Source organism: Eubalaena glacialis, chromosome 10 (genome assembly GCF_028564815.1).
Source record: "Eubalaena glacialis isolate mEubGla1 chromosome 10, mEubGla1.1.hap2.+ XY, whole genome shotgun sequence".
NCBI classification, from domain to species: domain Eukaryota; kingdom Metazoa; phylum Chordata; class Mammalia; order Artiodactyla; family Balaenidae; genus Eubalaena; species Eubalaena glacialis.
The window spans coordinates 112312127-112325305 of NC_083725.1; the positions used below are offsets into that span (position 1 = coordinate 112312127).

Consider the following 13179-nt stretch of genomic DNA (forward strand, 5'->3'; position numbering starts at 1 on the left):
CAACCAAGGGAGGCCCCGCCCCCCAGAGGCCCCGCCCCCCAGAGGCCCCGCCCATCTTCTACACGAGCTTGGAGTACCCGGATGAGGGCGCCCTGTCGGGTCTTTGGGAAGTAGCGGCGGTTTCTGAGGTGGTGGACGCGGGCGAGAGCTGGTCGCGGAGGTGCGCCGACGCCTCCTCCTCCTCCGGAGCTGACCCGCCGACCTCATCCCTAGTCCGCGCCCCTCGCCCTTTCCCAGACCCCGTCCACTCCATCTTCCTTGCTCCAGGAGCCTTCGGGGTTGTTCCCCCTTTTGGAACCGGAAGGTACTACAGAGGCCTAGAGAGGGGAGGAAGGTGACATCAATTTGTGCACCTCCCAGACTAGAACCGAGGTTTGTACCTCCCTTCCCCTAGCTTTCCCAGTACCTCTAAACCCAACCGTGCCCTGACCCTAGATTGACCGATCACTCCGCTTCACCTGGCATGCGCGGGGGGAGGCACTTAGGCTCTCCCCTCTCCCCTCTGAACTTGTGTTTGTGTTTGAGACTTTGTGTTTCAAGGGCCCAGCAGGCCACTTGCCCAACACAATTAGTCCCCCCGTGGCTGTGCAAATTCTGACCTCAAACACAAAACCAAAAATTCCCTGGTGAGAACCTTAGTGACCCAGGAAAGCAGTCAGTTAGCCCTGCAACTTCCAAGCCACTCCACATCAGACAGGCCCTGCAAGGAGTAGGAGGAGAACCACGTGGCTTGAAGCACCTACTGCAAGGCCACAGAGGAGGCAACCCCCATTTTACAGATGAGGAAGCTGAGCCTCAGGGGAACTGGTTTATCCAAGATCCCCCAGTAAGAGACAGAGCTAGGTGCCGAGGCAGGTGTGGGTTCTTTCCACTGCAGACACATGCAGTGAGCCCAAGACCCTGGATGACTCCAAGACACCTCTGAACCTGACTGAACCGAAAGGAGCTAAAACGCCATTGTGGTTTACTGTGTGGTTTTCCGCATCTGGGACTTTCTGCCTTGCTTTAGAGGCACTGAATTATCAGTAGAAAGAACACGGGATTTGCAGAAAAACTAAACATAGGTTTGAGTCCTGGCTTTTAATAGTATGACCTTGGACACATCACTAGAGCTCTCTGGGTCGGTTTCCCAAAAGCAAAATGGAGTCAGACTCAGCCGTCACCTTCCTGGTGTGGTCCCAACACTGACAAGAGCAAGTGTGTGAGGATCTGTATGAATGTATTCACTGCATGCGAGGCCTGTGTAATAGATGAAGTTACTCTGTGGGTAACTTTGCCGCTTGGTGATAAGGTGGGCACCACTCCTGAGCATAAGGCAGCCGTGCGCCCAGCGTGGATCAGTCAGTGTTCTGGCAGCCAGGTGCAGGCATGAACCTTGGTCAGCCCCATGCTCCTCTCCATCCCTAGCTCACATTCTAGAGTTTGGACTTGGATCGAAGTCTGGGGCAGCTCCCTAATTACTAGGGCCCTGAAAGCATGATTGTGCCAGTAGGCTGCAAGTGCCTTCAGCAGCTCATGTTGTTACCCCCTCCTGCAGATACTGCTTGCCACCACTGTGCTCAGGCCCGGTAGCACCCACGGGATTGCCCATCCTCCAGCAGCAGTGTGAAGGTGTGAACTCAACTTCCTTCAGAGCCTCCCCACCATGGTGAGTCCCATGAGGGCCAGGGCAGAGGAAGGGCACTATGGTCTTGGGGCAGTAGGGGTGCCAGCCCTGGGCATGTTGGAGTTCCTTGCTCCCTGACCAAGAGATGCTGCTGCCTCCTGAGGTTAAGAGAGAGGGTCATCCTCCGTCTCAGGGCCTGACTTCCCTTCATTTCCCAGCTGGGCCCAGCCAGGCCTGTGGCTGCAGCCTCTGAGTCCCTCCAGGGCCCATCTGCCCCTGGTCTGGGTCATGCCTTTAGATTAGAACATTAACAGCTGCCTACTCTGTAGTAGACACTACCAGTCACAGGAGTCGTGAAGAAGGACCTGGTGCCTGTTCCAGAGCCTTGGGCATGTGTGGGCTTGTGGGATCTACACTCACTGCAGGAGGCTCAGCATGCCCCTGGGCATGCCCCCGGCCCATTTCTAGAACTGATCTGGAGGAAAACAGGCCTGGGCAGACCTGGGTTCAAATTTCAGCCTACCACCAACCAGCTGTGTGACGTTTTACCAAAGACTTGACCTCTCTGAGCCTCTTTCCTCATCTGCAGTTTAAAAGGTGAGATGTTGATCAGACCAGGGTCCTAGGGGCCTCCCATAGTTGCCGGGTCGACTTTTCTTTCTTTTTCCATCCCCTCAGGGCACTGGGAACCAAGGATGGCACTGGACCCCAAGCCCTCCTCTAGCTCTGGTTTGGGAATGGTTGCAAATCCCAGGCAGGACAGACTGTCAGGGATGGCGAGGGAGCACGTTCTTGGAGGGTCGTGGTGCTGGAGACTGGGCTTGGAATTGAGACCCACTCTCAACTTCATTGCGTATTCCAGTCCCTGGCAGGCTCTGAGAGCCACAAGCCCGTGCCCTCCCTAGGACAGGACCTCTGCCACTCCCAGCCTCCCTTCAGCCCCTGGGGAGAGCAGCATGATAAGGCCAAAATGGAACCAGCTTTGGAGCTAGGTGGACCTGGACACTTGCTGGCTGTGTGACCTTGGGCAAAGTCATGTAAATCTGCCTGTTTCTTCACTGGGCTAATTTTCCTCCATAGGGTTGTTGGAAGATTAAATGAGATGTGCTTAAAAGCACATAGAACGAGGTGTGGCTCACAGGCACTGCTCTGGCCCCGCCAGACCCAGGAAAGGCCAAAGTTTGCATGAAGGAACGGAGTTCTGGCAGGCTTGGGGAAGGGGCCTCCGGGAAAGCTCAGCTGCAGGCTTCCCCCAGGCCACCAGGTGGTGCTGGTAGCCTGGCCCTCTCTGACCCTATTGGGCACCAGTTTCACTGTTTGGGACAAAGGCAGAAGCTGCACACAGTCTACAGACCTCATTCAGCTAGCTCCAGCTTTTCAGAGCTGGTTGAAGAAGGGAGTGGCTCCTTTGCATTCAGTTTTTGCTATATAGCGGGCATATACTCTAGTTTATTAAATCCCTATTTTGCAGAGGAAGCAGATGGGTGTGGGCCCTGTCTGGCCCCCTCCCCTGGCACAGGAGCGCCAACCTGGAGCTTCTCCTCCTTTGACAGAAGGCTGTTGGGCCCCAGTTTTAAATTTTATTTTATTTTATTTATTTTATTTTATTTTTTTGGCCGCACCGCGCGGCATGCAGGATCTTAGTTTCCTGACCAGGGATCGAACCTGTGCCCCCTGCAGTGGAAGCTCGGAGTCTTAACCACTCGACCGCCAGGGAAGTCCCCCAGTTTTATTAATTTTTTTATACTCGGGACTCCAGTTACCCCATTTTCTTTGTATCAAAACCATTCTGCAGGATAAATTTAAGCCATAAATTAGTTACTGAATAAGAAGTTGCAAAATAAGAAATCATGGGAACATCCACCTTATAAAAAGATGCCTAATTCAAGGAACCACTGTTGCCTGGAGTTCCTGGGTGGGTGTGGGCTAGGGGTCTTAGTCATAGCGACGTGGCTGGGCAGGATGGGGGTACCCTGCCAACTCTACCAGAAACTCCTCCCACTCCTCTCCCGCAGACCTCCAAGAAGCTAGTGAACTCGGTGGCAGGCTGTGCCGATGATGCCCTTGCTGGCCTGGTGGCCTGCAACCCCAACCTGCAGCTCCTGCAAGGCCACCGTGTGGCCCTCCGCTCTGACCTGGACAGTCTCAAGGGCCAGGTGGCACTACTGTCGGGTGGGGGCTCTGGCCATGAGCCCGCCCATGCCGGTGAGCACCCTGGGCCAGAGGTGGCAGTGGGCTCTGGGCAGAGTGGACGGGGGGCTCCTGGGAGATCTTTGGTGCTGTTAGGAGGTTCAGGACAGAGGCTGGCCCAGAGTCAGGAGCCCAGTCCTGGCTCTGGCTCTCCCACTCCCTTGAGCTGTGATCTGGGGCCAGTCGTGGCCTCTCTCTGTGCCTCGGTCTCTACATCTGTAAAAGCACAAGGTTGGGCCAAATGACCTCTCAGGCCTTTCCAGCTCTGACAGTCGGTGATTCCGTGAATCCTGCTGGCCTCCCAGGCCCAGCTGACCTGCCGTCCCCTCCTCCATGAAGCCTTCCTGACTTTTCCAGCCTAGTGCAGTATTCCTCTTCCCACCGTGCATTTTCACATTCAACATGGACAGTCCTGGATTGTTTCCTGTTTAGTGCCAGGCATGTGAACTCTCCATGAGAGCTCGGGGATGGGGGCATGGGGAGGAGTAGGGACCAGGCTTTGTATCCTCTGTATCTTTCCTGTTTCTCTCTGGCAAATTCATCCATCCATTCAGCAAACATTCATGAGCACCTATTGTGTGCCTGGCACTGTCTGGCCACTAGGGGTGCAAAAGTGACCCAGACAGACAAGGCGCCTGCCCTCATGGAGCTTCTACTCTCCTTTGGGGAGACAGAAACCAGGTAAACACATAAGTGAAAGAGATCATTCCAGATCATGTGAGTGAGGTAGTGAAGACAGGAGAGCAGGGTAAAGGGACAGCGAGTAGCTGGGCATGGGTGAGTGACTACTTCAGTTGGGAGGTCGGGGAAGGCCTCTCCAAGGAGATGATAGATCTGGGGAGAGCAGCGCAGGTACTCTTCTGCACCAAGTGCACAGTAGGGCTCACCAAACCATGAAGGCCAGGAGCGTGGGGAGCCCCAGGGATTGCAGGGACAGGTCCCCACCCAACATCCTCTCCCCACCTGTCTGTCTCAGGTTTCGTAGGGAAGGGGATGCTGACAGGGGTCATTGCGGGAGCCGTGTTCACCTCCCCGGCAGTGGGCAGCATCCTGGCGGCCATCAGGGCAGTGGCCCAGGCAGGCACAGGTAAGCCTGGCATGTGGGAGGGGCTGCTGTGGGGAGCGCAAGTGCTGATGGGGCCCTACCGACTGCTCCCGCAGTGGGGACCCTCCTCATCGTGAAGAACTACACTGGGGATCGGCTCAATTTTGGCCTGGCCCGGGAGCAGGCCCGGGCGGAGGGCATCCCTGTGGAGATGGTGGTCATCGGGGATGACAGCGCCTTCACCGTCCTGAAGAAGGCAGGCAGGCGTGGGCTCTGTGGCACAGTGCTCATACACAAGGTGAGGGTCCCCTCCTGGGACACCACTGGCCAGCCCGTCCCAGCCCTGTCTCTCCAGGCAGCACCTGGTGCTGGACCTTTCCAGCCATCTATCCCACGCCCCCCAAGAAGCCACTCCTTCCCCAGCACTCCCTGATCCAGGAGGGCCCCACCGTCCCCAAAACCACGTCCGCCCGGATCCAGGCATTCATCCTCCCGGCCCCTTCCCTGCCCTTCCCCACCTGCAACCATCGCCCCGTCCTGGTGGCCCTGCTCCCCAGCGCCTCCAGACACACATCCTCCTCCAAGCCCTGCCCTTCCTGTCTCAGCCTCGCTTCACTGCTCATCTGCTCGCACCCAGGTGGCCGCAGCTGCCTCCTCAGCCGGCTCCCCTGCCTGCTTCCTGCCTGCCCCCCCGTCTCTTCCCCACACCACCCCAGAGGTGTCTTTCGAAAATGTGTATCTGACCAGGTTGTTCCCCTACAGAAAGCCCCCCAGGGTTCCCAGAGTCAACCCAGGCTCCTCGGTCAGGCGCCCACCACACTCTTGCCCCTCCTCCCTCAAGTTCCTCTCCCATCATCCCTGTGGTCCCCTCGTGCTCCATTAACACCAGTTCCCTGTACCACTGGGCTGTGGCTCACCTTTGGGGCCTTGCTGCTGCTGAGTCGTTGGCCTCGAAAATCCTTTCCCTGTCCAACCCCCCTTTGGCCTGGCTACGTCCTACTGTTCTGTGGAGGCCCACCTCTGACGTCTCCCTCTGGGAGGTTTTCCCTCCCACCACACCAAGCACGCTAGGACCCCTCCTCAGTGTTCCCATAACACCTGTCCATCGTCGGATTTGCCACCTCACATGACATGTTCAGTTTGTGTTGTCTCTTTCCCCAACCCCTTCCCAGACCGAGTTCCTTCAAGGTCGGGACTGTGACTTAGACGTCTCTTTCCCCCTTTTCAGCACGTACTAGATGCTTGGCGAAAAAGTGGGTAGGTGGGTAAAGTGAGCCACGGTGTATATGCCATGGAGAAAGAACTGTAGGCTAGGAATTGGGAAACTAGCCACCAACTGACTGTGTGACACTGGACAAATCATCTCCCCTCTCTGGGCCCATCTCTCCATTTGTAAAGTTCCTCTGGCTCTGGGATTCTTGAATATTCCTGGCAGGTGCCCTAAATATGGTGGGCCAGGTTGATGTGGCAGGATGAAGAGATTCCCTGTTCCCAACTAGAAATTCAGCCCCAGCCTGTCTTCTGCCCTCAAGTGGTACAGTGACTCCTTTCCTGTTGGGGGCCTATCTCTGTGTGGGTGCAGGTGGCGGGTGCCCTGGCTGAGGCAGGTGCGGGGCTGGAGGAGATCACAGATCGGGTGAGCAAGGTCGCCAAGGCCATGGGTGAGTGCCGGCCCAGGGCTCAGGGAGGAGGCAGGGGAGGTCGAGGCCCCCCTTGGACCGGGAGCAGGTTCCTGGCAGCAGGACAGGAGGCCTCCCAAGTCACTCCCCAGGGGCTGAGGGAGGGTCTCCCTGCGGGAGCTCCTGAGAACAGCAGCTTTGGGTCCCCGAGCCAGGTTTCTCTTCTATCACTGAGATGAAGAGTCTGACAGCTTGTCTCGGTGAAGAGGCTTCCGAGGCATTGCTGCTGCCTGACGCCGAGAGCACAGCGGTCGTCCCTTTCATACCTCATTTCTCTTAGGAACCCTGGGAGTGAGCTTGTCCTCCTGCAGTGTCCCCGGTTCCAAACCCACCTTTGAGCTCTCAGCCGATGAGGTGGAGCTGGGCCTGGGTAAGCTTGTGACCTCCGCCCCCTCCCCGGTCCAGCCATGCCTGCTCCCTGGGTTTTTCCCTGTTTTCTGCCCTGGGAGCCACGTACCTGGTCCTTCTCCTCACGTGGAGCCGTCGCCTAGGGGGTCTTAGTATTTTTAAGTGGGTGCATGAGGCCCTTCTGGCCCAACATGCCTGATCTCTACCAGCTTTGCCCTCCACACGCAGGGCTCTGGCCACAGGGGCTCTGTGCCTTGCCCACCTCCTTGCCTGTGCTCCCACCATTCTCAGGTACCCCTGCCCCTGCCAAGATGCAGCCCCTCTTTCAAGAGCCGTTCAGAGGCCACCCCAGCTGCAAAACCTTCCCTCTTCCTCTCCTGTGCTTCCCAAGTGATGGGCAGAAGCCTCAGCTGGCCTCTCTGACTGCCTCTAGTTAAGCTACTTAACTAGTTAAAAGTTAAGGGGACTTCCCTGGCGGTCCAGTGGTTAGCACTCTGCGCTTCCAGTGCAGGTGGCGTGGGTTTGATCCCTGGTCGGGGAACTAGGATCCCACATGCTGCACGGGGCAGCAAAAAAAAAAAAAAATTAGAAAAAAAAAAAAGTACAGTTCTGGCTCTCTCCACCACCAAGCCAGAGATGGTGTATTTTTCATTATTTTGTCGGTTTCCCCCCAGCCCGCACTCCCCACGTCCACATGCCTAGCCTAGTGCTGAGCACTTAGAAAATCCTTGACCAGAACACACTGAGCGAATCCCCAGGCCCCGAGCAGGTCAGCAGTGCTTGCATCTATCCACAGGGATCCACGGGGAGGCTGGCGTGCACCGGATAAAGGTAGGTGGACTTCCTGGCGAAGGTTGGCCCAAGACCAAGGCCCCCAACGCAGCTCACTCCCGGCTCCCTCTGACAGATGGCGACCGCCGACGAGATTGTGGAGCTCATGCTGGACCACATGACGAGCTCCTCCAACATGTCCCACGTGCCTGTGCAGTCCGGTGAGGGGCAGTCACACTGTCTCCCAGCCTTTCCTCCCGCTCTGGGAATGGGGCCCAGAGTCTCACCTAGGTGTCGTGTCTGCCCACAGGCTCCTCAGTGGTGCTGATGGTCAACAACCTGGGTGGCCTGTCATTCCTGGAACTGGGCATCATAGCCGACGCCGCCGTCCGCTCTCTGGGTGAGCCCCACACTGAAGGGGACCTCCTGACCCCCAGAGCTTCTTCCTTCCAACCCTTTGAAGCTGGATGTAAGAAAAGCAGCTGAGGGCTTCCCTGGTGGCGCAGTGGTTGAGAGTCTGCCTGCCAGTGCAGGGGATGCGGGTTCGAGCCCTGGTCTGGGAAGATCCCACATGCCGCGGAGCAACTGGGCCCGTGAGCCACAACTACTGAGCCTGCGCGTCTGGAGCCTGTGCTCCGCAACAAGAGAGGCCGCGACAGTGAGAGGCCCGCGCACAGCGATGAAGAGTGGCCCCCCACTTGCCACAACTAGAGAAAGCCCTCCCACAGAAACGAAGACCCAACACAGCCAAAAATAAATTAATTAATTAATTTAAAAAAAAAAAAAAAGCTAGGAAGGGGAGGTGGTGGTGGAAATTAAAAAAAAAAAAAAAAGAAAAAGAAAAGCAGCTGAGATAGGATCTTGCAATGGTCCAGAGCATGGGCTGTACACGTTTGTCAAGCCCAAGTTAGACGACGGTCCCTCTGCCACTTACTTGCTGGGTGCCTTGAGCCTGTTTCCTTGTCTGTAAAGAGGGGATAATAATAGTACCTGCCTTATAGGGTTGTTGTGAGGATTAAATGGGATTAAACGTTATGTAACACACTTAACACGGTACTTGGGACCTGGTAAGAACGCAGTAACTGAGACTACTTATCTGCCCCTGTAGAAGGGACACCTCCAGGGAATGTGGTCATTCAGGGCATCACTGAGGGATGCCCCAAGGATATCTGACCGGCTCCCTACTGACCTCAGAACCCCAACTCCCAAAGTTCTTGTTTTTCTCTTACTCTATTTTTTTCTCTGATGCTCTGGGGGGAAGTGCCCGTCATTCCCTCCTTTTCTCACACACTTCCATGCTCTGGTACTGCAGAGGGCCGAGGGGTGAAGATTGCTCGTGCCCTGGTGGGCACCTTCATGTCAGCCCTGGAGATGCCTGGCATTTCTCTCACTCTTCTGCTGGTGGATGAGCCCCTCCTGAAACTGATAGGTGAGACCTGGAAGCTGGGGTCAGCGAAGCCAGGGGCCCCTGGAGCTGGAAGGAGCCAAGGGGACTTGGAGAGACCCCATCAGGGCTGACCATGACAATCAGGACCCTGTGGAGAGGCCCTTTCTGGCTTCCCCAGCCTTCTCCAGCTCTCACTTGACTGTGAAGGAGTTGGTATTAGGATCCTCCCCCAGGGACCCTCCCCTTTCCCTTGTACACAGTAGGCACTCAGTACTTGCTTGTTGCAGTGGAGGGAACTGGGCCACCAGGTGGGGAGTCCAGGCCCCACTTGATCCCTGGCCGGCCAGCCTGTCTCTAAGAGAGTCATCCTGCTGTCCCTAGATGCTGAGACCACCGCCTCGGCCTGGCCTAACGTGGCCAAGGTCTTGGTGACTGGGCGGAAGCGGTGCCGGGCTGCCCCCGCCAAGCCCCTGGAGGCCCCTGATTCCACTGCTGCAGGAGGTACAAGCCATGCTGTTGGGAAGGGTGGCCCAGGGCTTTGGCCTGAGGCCTAAAGGGTGCAGGGAGTGCAGAGGGGCGTGGAGGGGCCCTGGCACCCATACCTCCCACATGGGTCACGTTCCGCTGTGAGAAGGGCCAGGCAGGCCTCCTTCCCACTGTCCTCCCTCTCCAGGCGCAGCCCCGAAGCAGATGGTGCTTGTGTTGGAGCGGGTGTGCGCCACCCTCCTGGGCCTGGAGGAACATCTGAACGCCCTGGACCGCGCCGCCGGCGACGGGGACTGTGGCACCACCCACAGCTGCGCTGCCAGAGGTTGGTGCCAGGACCCACCTGGGGCAGCAGAGGGGGTGGTGTGGCACACTGATGGTGACATTTTGGCATTTCATGAACCAGAAGGATTTCAAAAACATCTGGAGTGCTCACGTGGGGTTGGCAACTTTTATTTTGCCAAGAGAGGTCGTTCACAAAACCTAGCATCCCTTTCACCTGTTGTCATAAAGAGACACTTCTAACACTACAAATGTAGGAAGGTTGTTATCGCAGAATAAAATGTAATATTTTACAGTGAATAAAAACTTTAGATTATTCTAAAGGGAAACTCATTCTGTTCTTATTTTTCTCAGCCTAACCAGACTAGGTAAAAGTTCTTAATTATCCAGCATCATTGAATCAAGAAAAATGTATTTAGTGCCAACCACAGGTCAGGTGCTGCCCTCGACTCTATGGAGAAAACAGCGGGCAAAGCAGATTAAAATCACTGCCCTCGTGGCTTATGTTGTGGTAGGAGAGACAAACCATGATCAACGTAAATCAGTAAAAGACAAAAAAAAAGCAGGGACGTGAGGAAGCATCATCACCTGTTGGGTGACCGTCGAGGTCCCTGTCCCTGACTTGTTCCCACCCCTCTCCAGACTGCAGCAGGATATAGAGGGAGCCTGGGAGTCTCTTCATGTTGGTTCCCTCAGCCCCTCCCAGCACCCATTCCTTCCTGCTGGCAGCGAGGCCTGGGTACTTGGTTGGAATCCAGGCAGATGGGAGGGTGGGTCTCTGAATTCCTCACCATCTCTCTCTGCCTGCAGCGATTCAGGGGTGGCTGAAGGAGGGCCCACCCCCTGCCAGCCCTGCCCAGCTACTCTCCAAATTGTCCCTCCTGCTACTGGAGAAGATGGGAGGCTCATCCGGGGCGGTGAGTGCCGGCAGCCCCCGGGGGCAGAGAGCTGACATGGACGGGTCCTGGGTTGGCAGAGGCCTGGGCCAGCCCCGTGTGCTCAGCATCCTGGCCCTCCCCAGCTCTATGGCCTTTTCCTGACTGCGGCGGCCCAGCCGCTCAAGGCCAAGACTGACCTTCCAGCCTGGTCTGCTGCCATGGATGCCGGCCTGGAGGCCATGCAGAAGTGAGCCAGGGACCTGGGCCTTAGACCGGGGGTGGGCTGGGGGAGGTGGTTGATGTCACCCACCCCCAAAGTGATTCCCTGCAGGGAGCCTCATTTGTTCTCTTCCCTGCCAGGTATGGAAAGGCTGCCCCAGGGGACAGGACTATGGTATGTATCTGGCCCAGCCCTTCCCCCTTTGAGCGTAGAAGCCCTGCAGGCCACCCTCAGTGGCAGGGCCTGTCCTCAGCCCCTCTCCTTCACCTTGTCCAGCTGGATTCTCTGTGGGCAGCAGGACAGGAGCTCCAAGCCTGGAAGAGCCCAGGGGCTAATCTCCAAATCCTGACCAAGGCAGTCAAGGTGAGTGAGGCTGGGCCCAGCCACCCAGGGAGACAGACTCAGAACCACCAGGCTCCCATCTCCATGCGACCTTGAACAAGTTAATATCCTTTCTGTACCTCAGTTTTCTTCTTTACAAAGGGAGGAGAGCACCTGCCTCAGAGGGTTGCTGCGGGACTGAAAAGATATGTAGGGTGCCCACACAGGGTCTGGGACATAGCAGGCCCTTGGTGAATGGTGGCCCCTTGCCTGGCTAGCAGTGTGTGGGATGTGACCTCTCCACCCTGGTGACGGTGCTGGGACAGAAGGGTCCAGGGTCCATGGCAGGAAGGAAGCCCGGTGTGGCTGCTTCTTGAACCTACTCCACACCCCCACCCCTCAGAGTGCAGAAGCCGCAGCTGAGGCCACCAGGAACATGGAAGCTGGAGCTGGACGAGCCAGTTATATCAGCTCTGCGCGCCTGGATCAGCCAGACCCCGGGGCGGTGGCGGCTGCGGCCATTCTCCGTGCCATCCTGGAGGTCTTGCAGAGCCAGGATGCGTGAATGCCTCGCTGGGCCTCAGGGCCTCACTCACTGCTATGCCCAGCGGCCACTGTCACTTATTTCTGCCTTAGAACTGTCGCCCTTCCGCGCACCTCTTGCCCTCGGGGCCTGTCTTCTGAGTTCAGCAGGAATTCCTCAACCAGCCTGCAGAATTCCTCCACTGTAGAAACTGCAGGCCCAGAGTGGGTCACTGACCTTTCCCTCTTCAGGGAAGGGGGAGTCCTAGGGTCACCCGGCTCTGCCCCCAGCCAATTCTGAGCTTCGATGATAAGGCTTTTCCCTAGGTGGCAGCACAATCTTTAACTGGCAACGCTAATTTGGTTTTAAGACTCCCTGTGAAAGGTCTTCTGCACCTGAACTGAGTGTGAAAAAGCAAGCCAATAAACCACATTGAAGCAAAAGAGCTGCTGCTTCCTCTAAGGGACCTTTATCCAAGCGTGTGAACAAGTGGGCCCACTAACGCCCCCGACTGAGACCTCACCCCACCACTGAAATGCTCATCTCCCATCTCCTACCGCCTGAGACCCAAAGGCAGGGTCTGTGCAGCTGGGCCAGCTCCACTGGGGTCCCCATTCCTGTGCTTCCAATGCACACACACCTGATGGGTGTGCTTTTCTCAGCACTAGACCAACAGAATTCACTGATTCTTCAGGAGTCAAATGGGCAGGCGGGTCTCCAAAAGGAAAAGAAATCACCATATTCTAAGGCTCCGCGGTAGAACAGAAACTGTGCCCAGGCCAGCCCATGGGTCTCTCTAGAGCCATCACTGATGGCCCCTGGGAGAGCAGGAGGGGCTGCTGAGTCTACGTGGCGTCTGGTGGAGACCGCACGGTGCACACCTGGCCCATACTTGGCGCAGGGGGGCAGTTAAAGGCACTGGCATGGATTCACTTTAGACATAGATATGACTTAGAATCCTGGTTCTGCTTCAGACTAGCTACATAAACTCAGGCCTATTATTTAGCCTCTTAGGATCTGTAAAATCCGAATGGTGCCCACCTCATGGGCACGTGGAAAGGATTCAAATGAACTGGTGAAGATAAAGGCCTCAGCAGTCCAGGTGCTTACTCACTGGGAGTTAACCAGTATCACCGATACGTGCATCCAACTCCTTGAGTCGTCTGCTCCACCACCAGGTGGCCTCAGCTCATCACACTTGGAAGGGGGCCACCACTTACTTGCCCAAACTTGGCTGCAGGCTTCCTCAACCCCTCGGCTTCCCTTTTTCTGCCCAGGGTCCCCTGTCCATCAGCCACACCACAGGTCCCTGACCACAAGGCACAGTTATCAGTGTGCACAGATGCACACACCAGCAGCTGGGAAGGAAACTGGCATCAGGCACCTGGACTGTGGATCCCAACTCTGCCATTTCCTGGCTGGGTGACCTTGGGCAAGTCACTT

The 13179-nt window shown here is 56.6% G+C and overlaps 1 protein-coding gene across 2 annotated transcripts; it reads left to right on the top strand.

The window, feature by feature from the left end:
* The first annotated feature begins 72 nt into the window (after positions 1–72).
* On the top strand, positions 73–12170 carry TKFC (triokinase and FMN cyclase). Of its 2 annotated transcripts, none has more exons than XM_061201815.1 (18): positions 73–372; positions 1538–1648; positions 3622–3811; positions 4773–4883; positions 4958–5139; positions 6424–6502; positions 6801–6890; positions 7665–7699; positions 7776–7860; positions 7950–8039; positions 8952–9068; positions 9408–9527; positions 9700–9837; positions 10605–10711; positions 10816–10919; positions 11033–11066; positions 11169–11255; positions 11617–12170. In XM_061201815.1, exons 2-18 carry the CDS (start codon positions 1646–1648, stop codon positions 11776–11778), a joined length of 1734 nt encoding a protein of 577 aa, XP_061057798.1. In that variant the 5' UTR covers positions 73–372; positions 1538–1645; the 3' UTR covers positions 11779–12170. The 2 variants fall into 2 exon arrangements, with proteins under 2 accessions (XP_061057798.1, XP_061057799.1); XM_061201816.1 differs by having other exon boundaries at positions 73–304.
* Positions 12171–13179: the final 1009 nt, after the last annotated feature.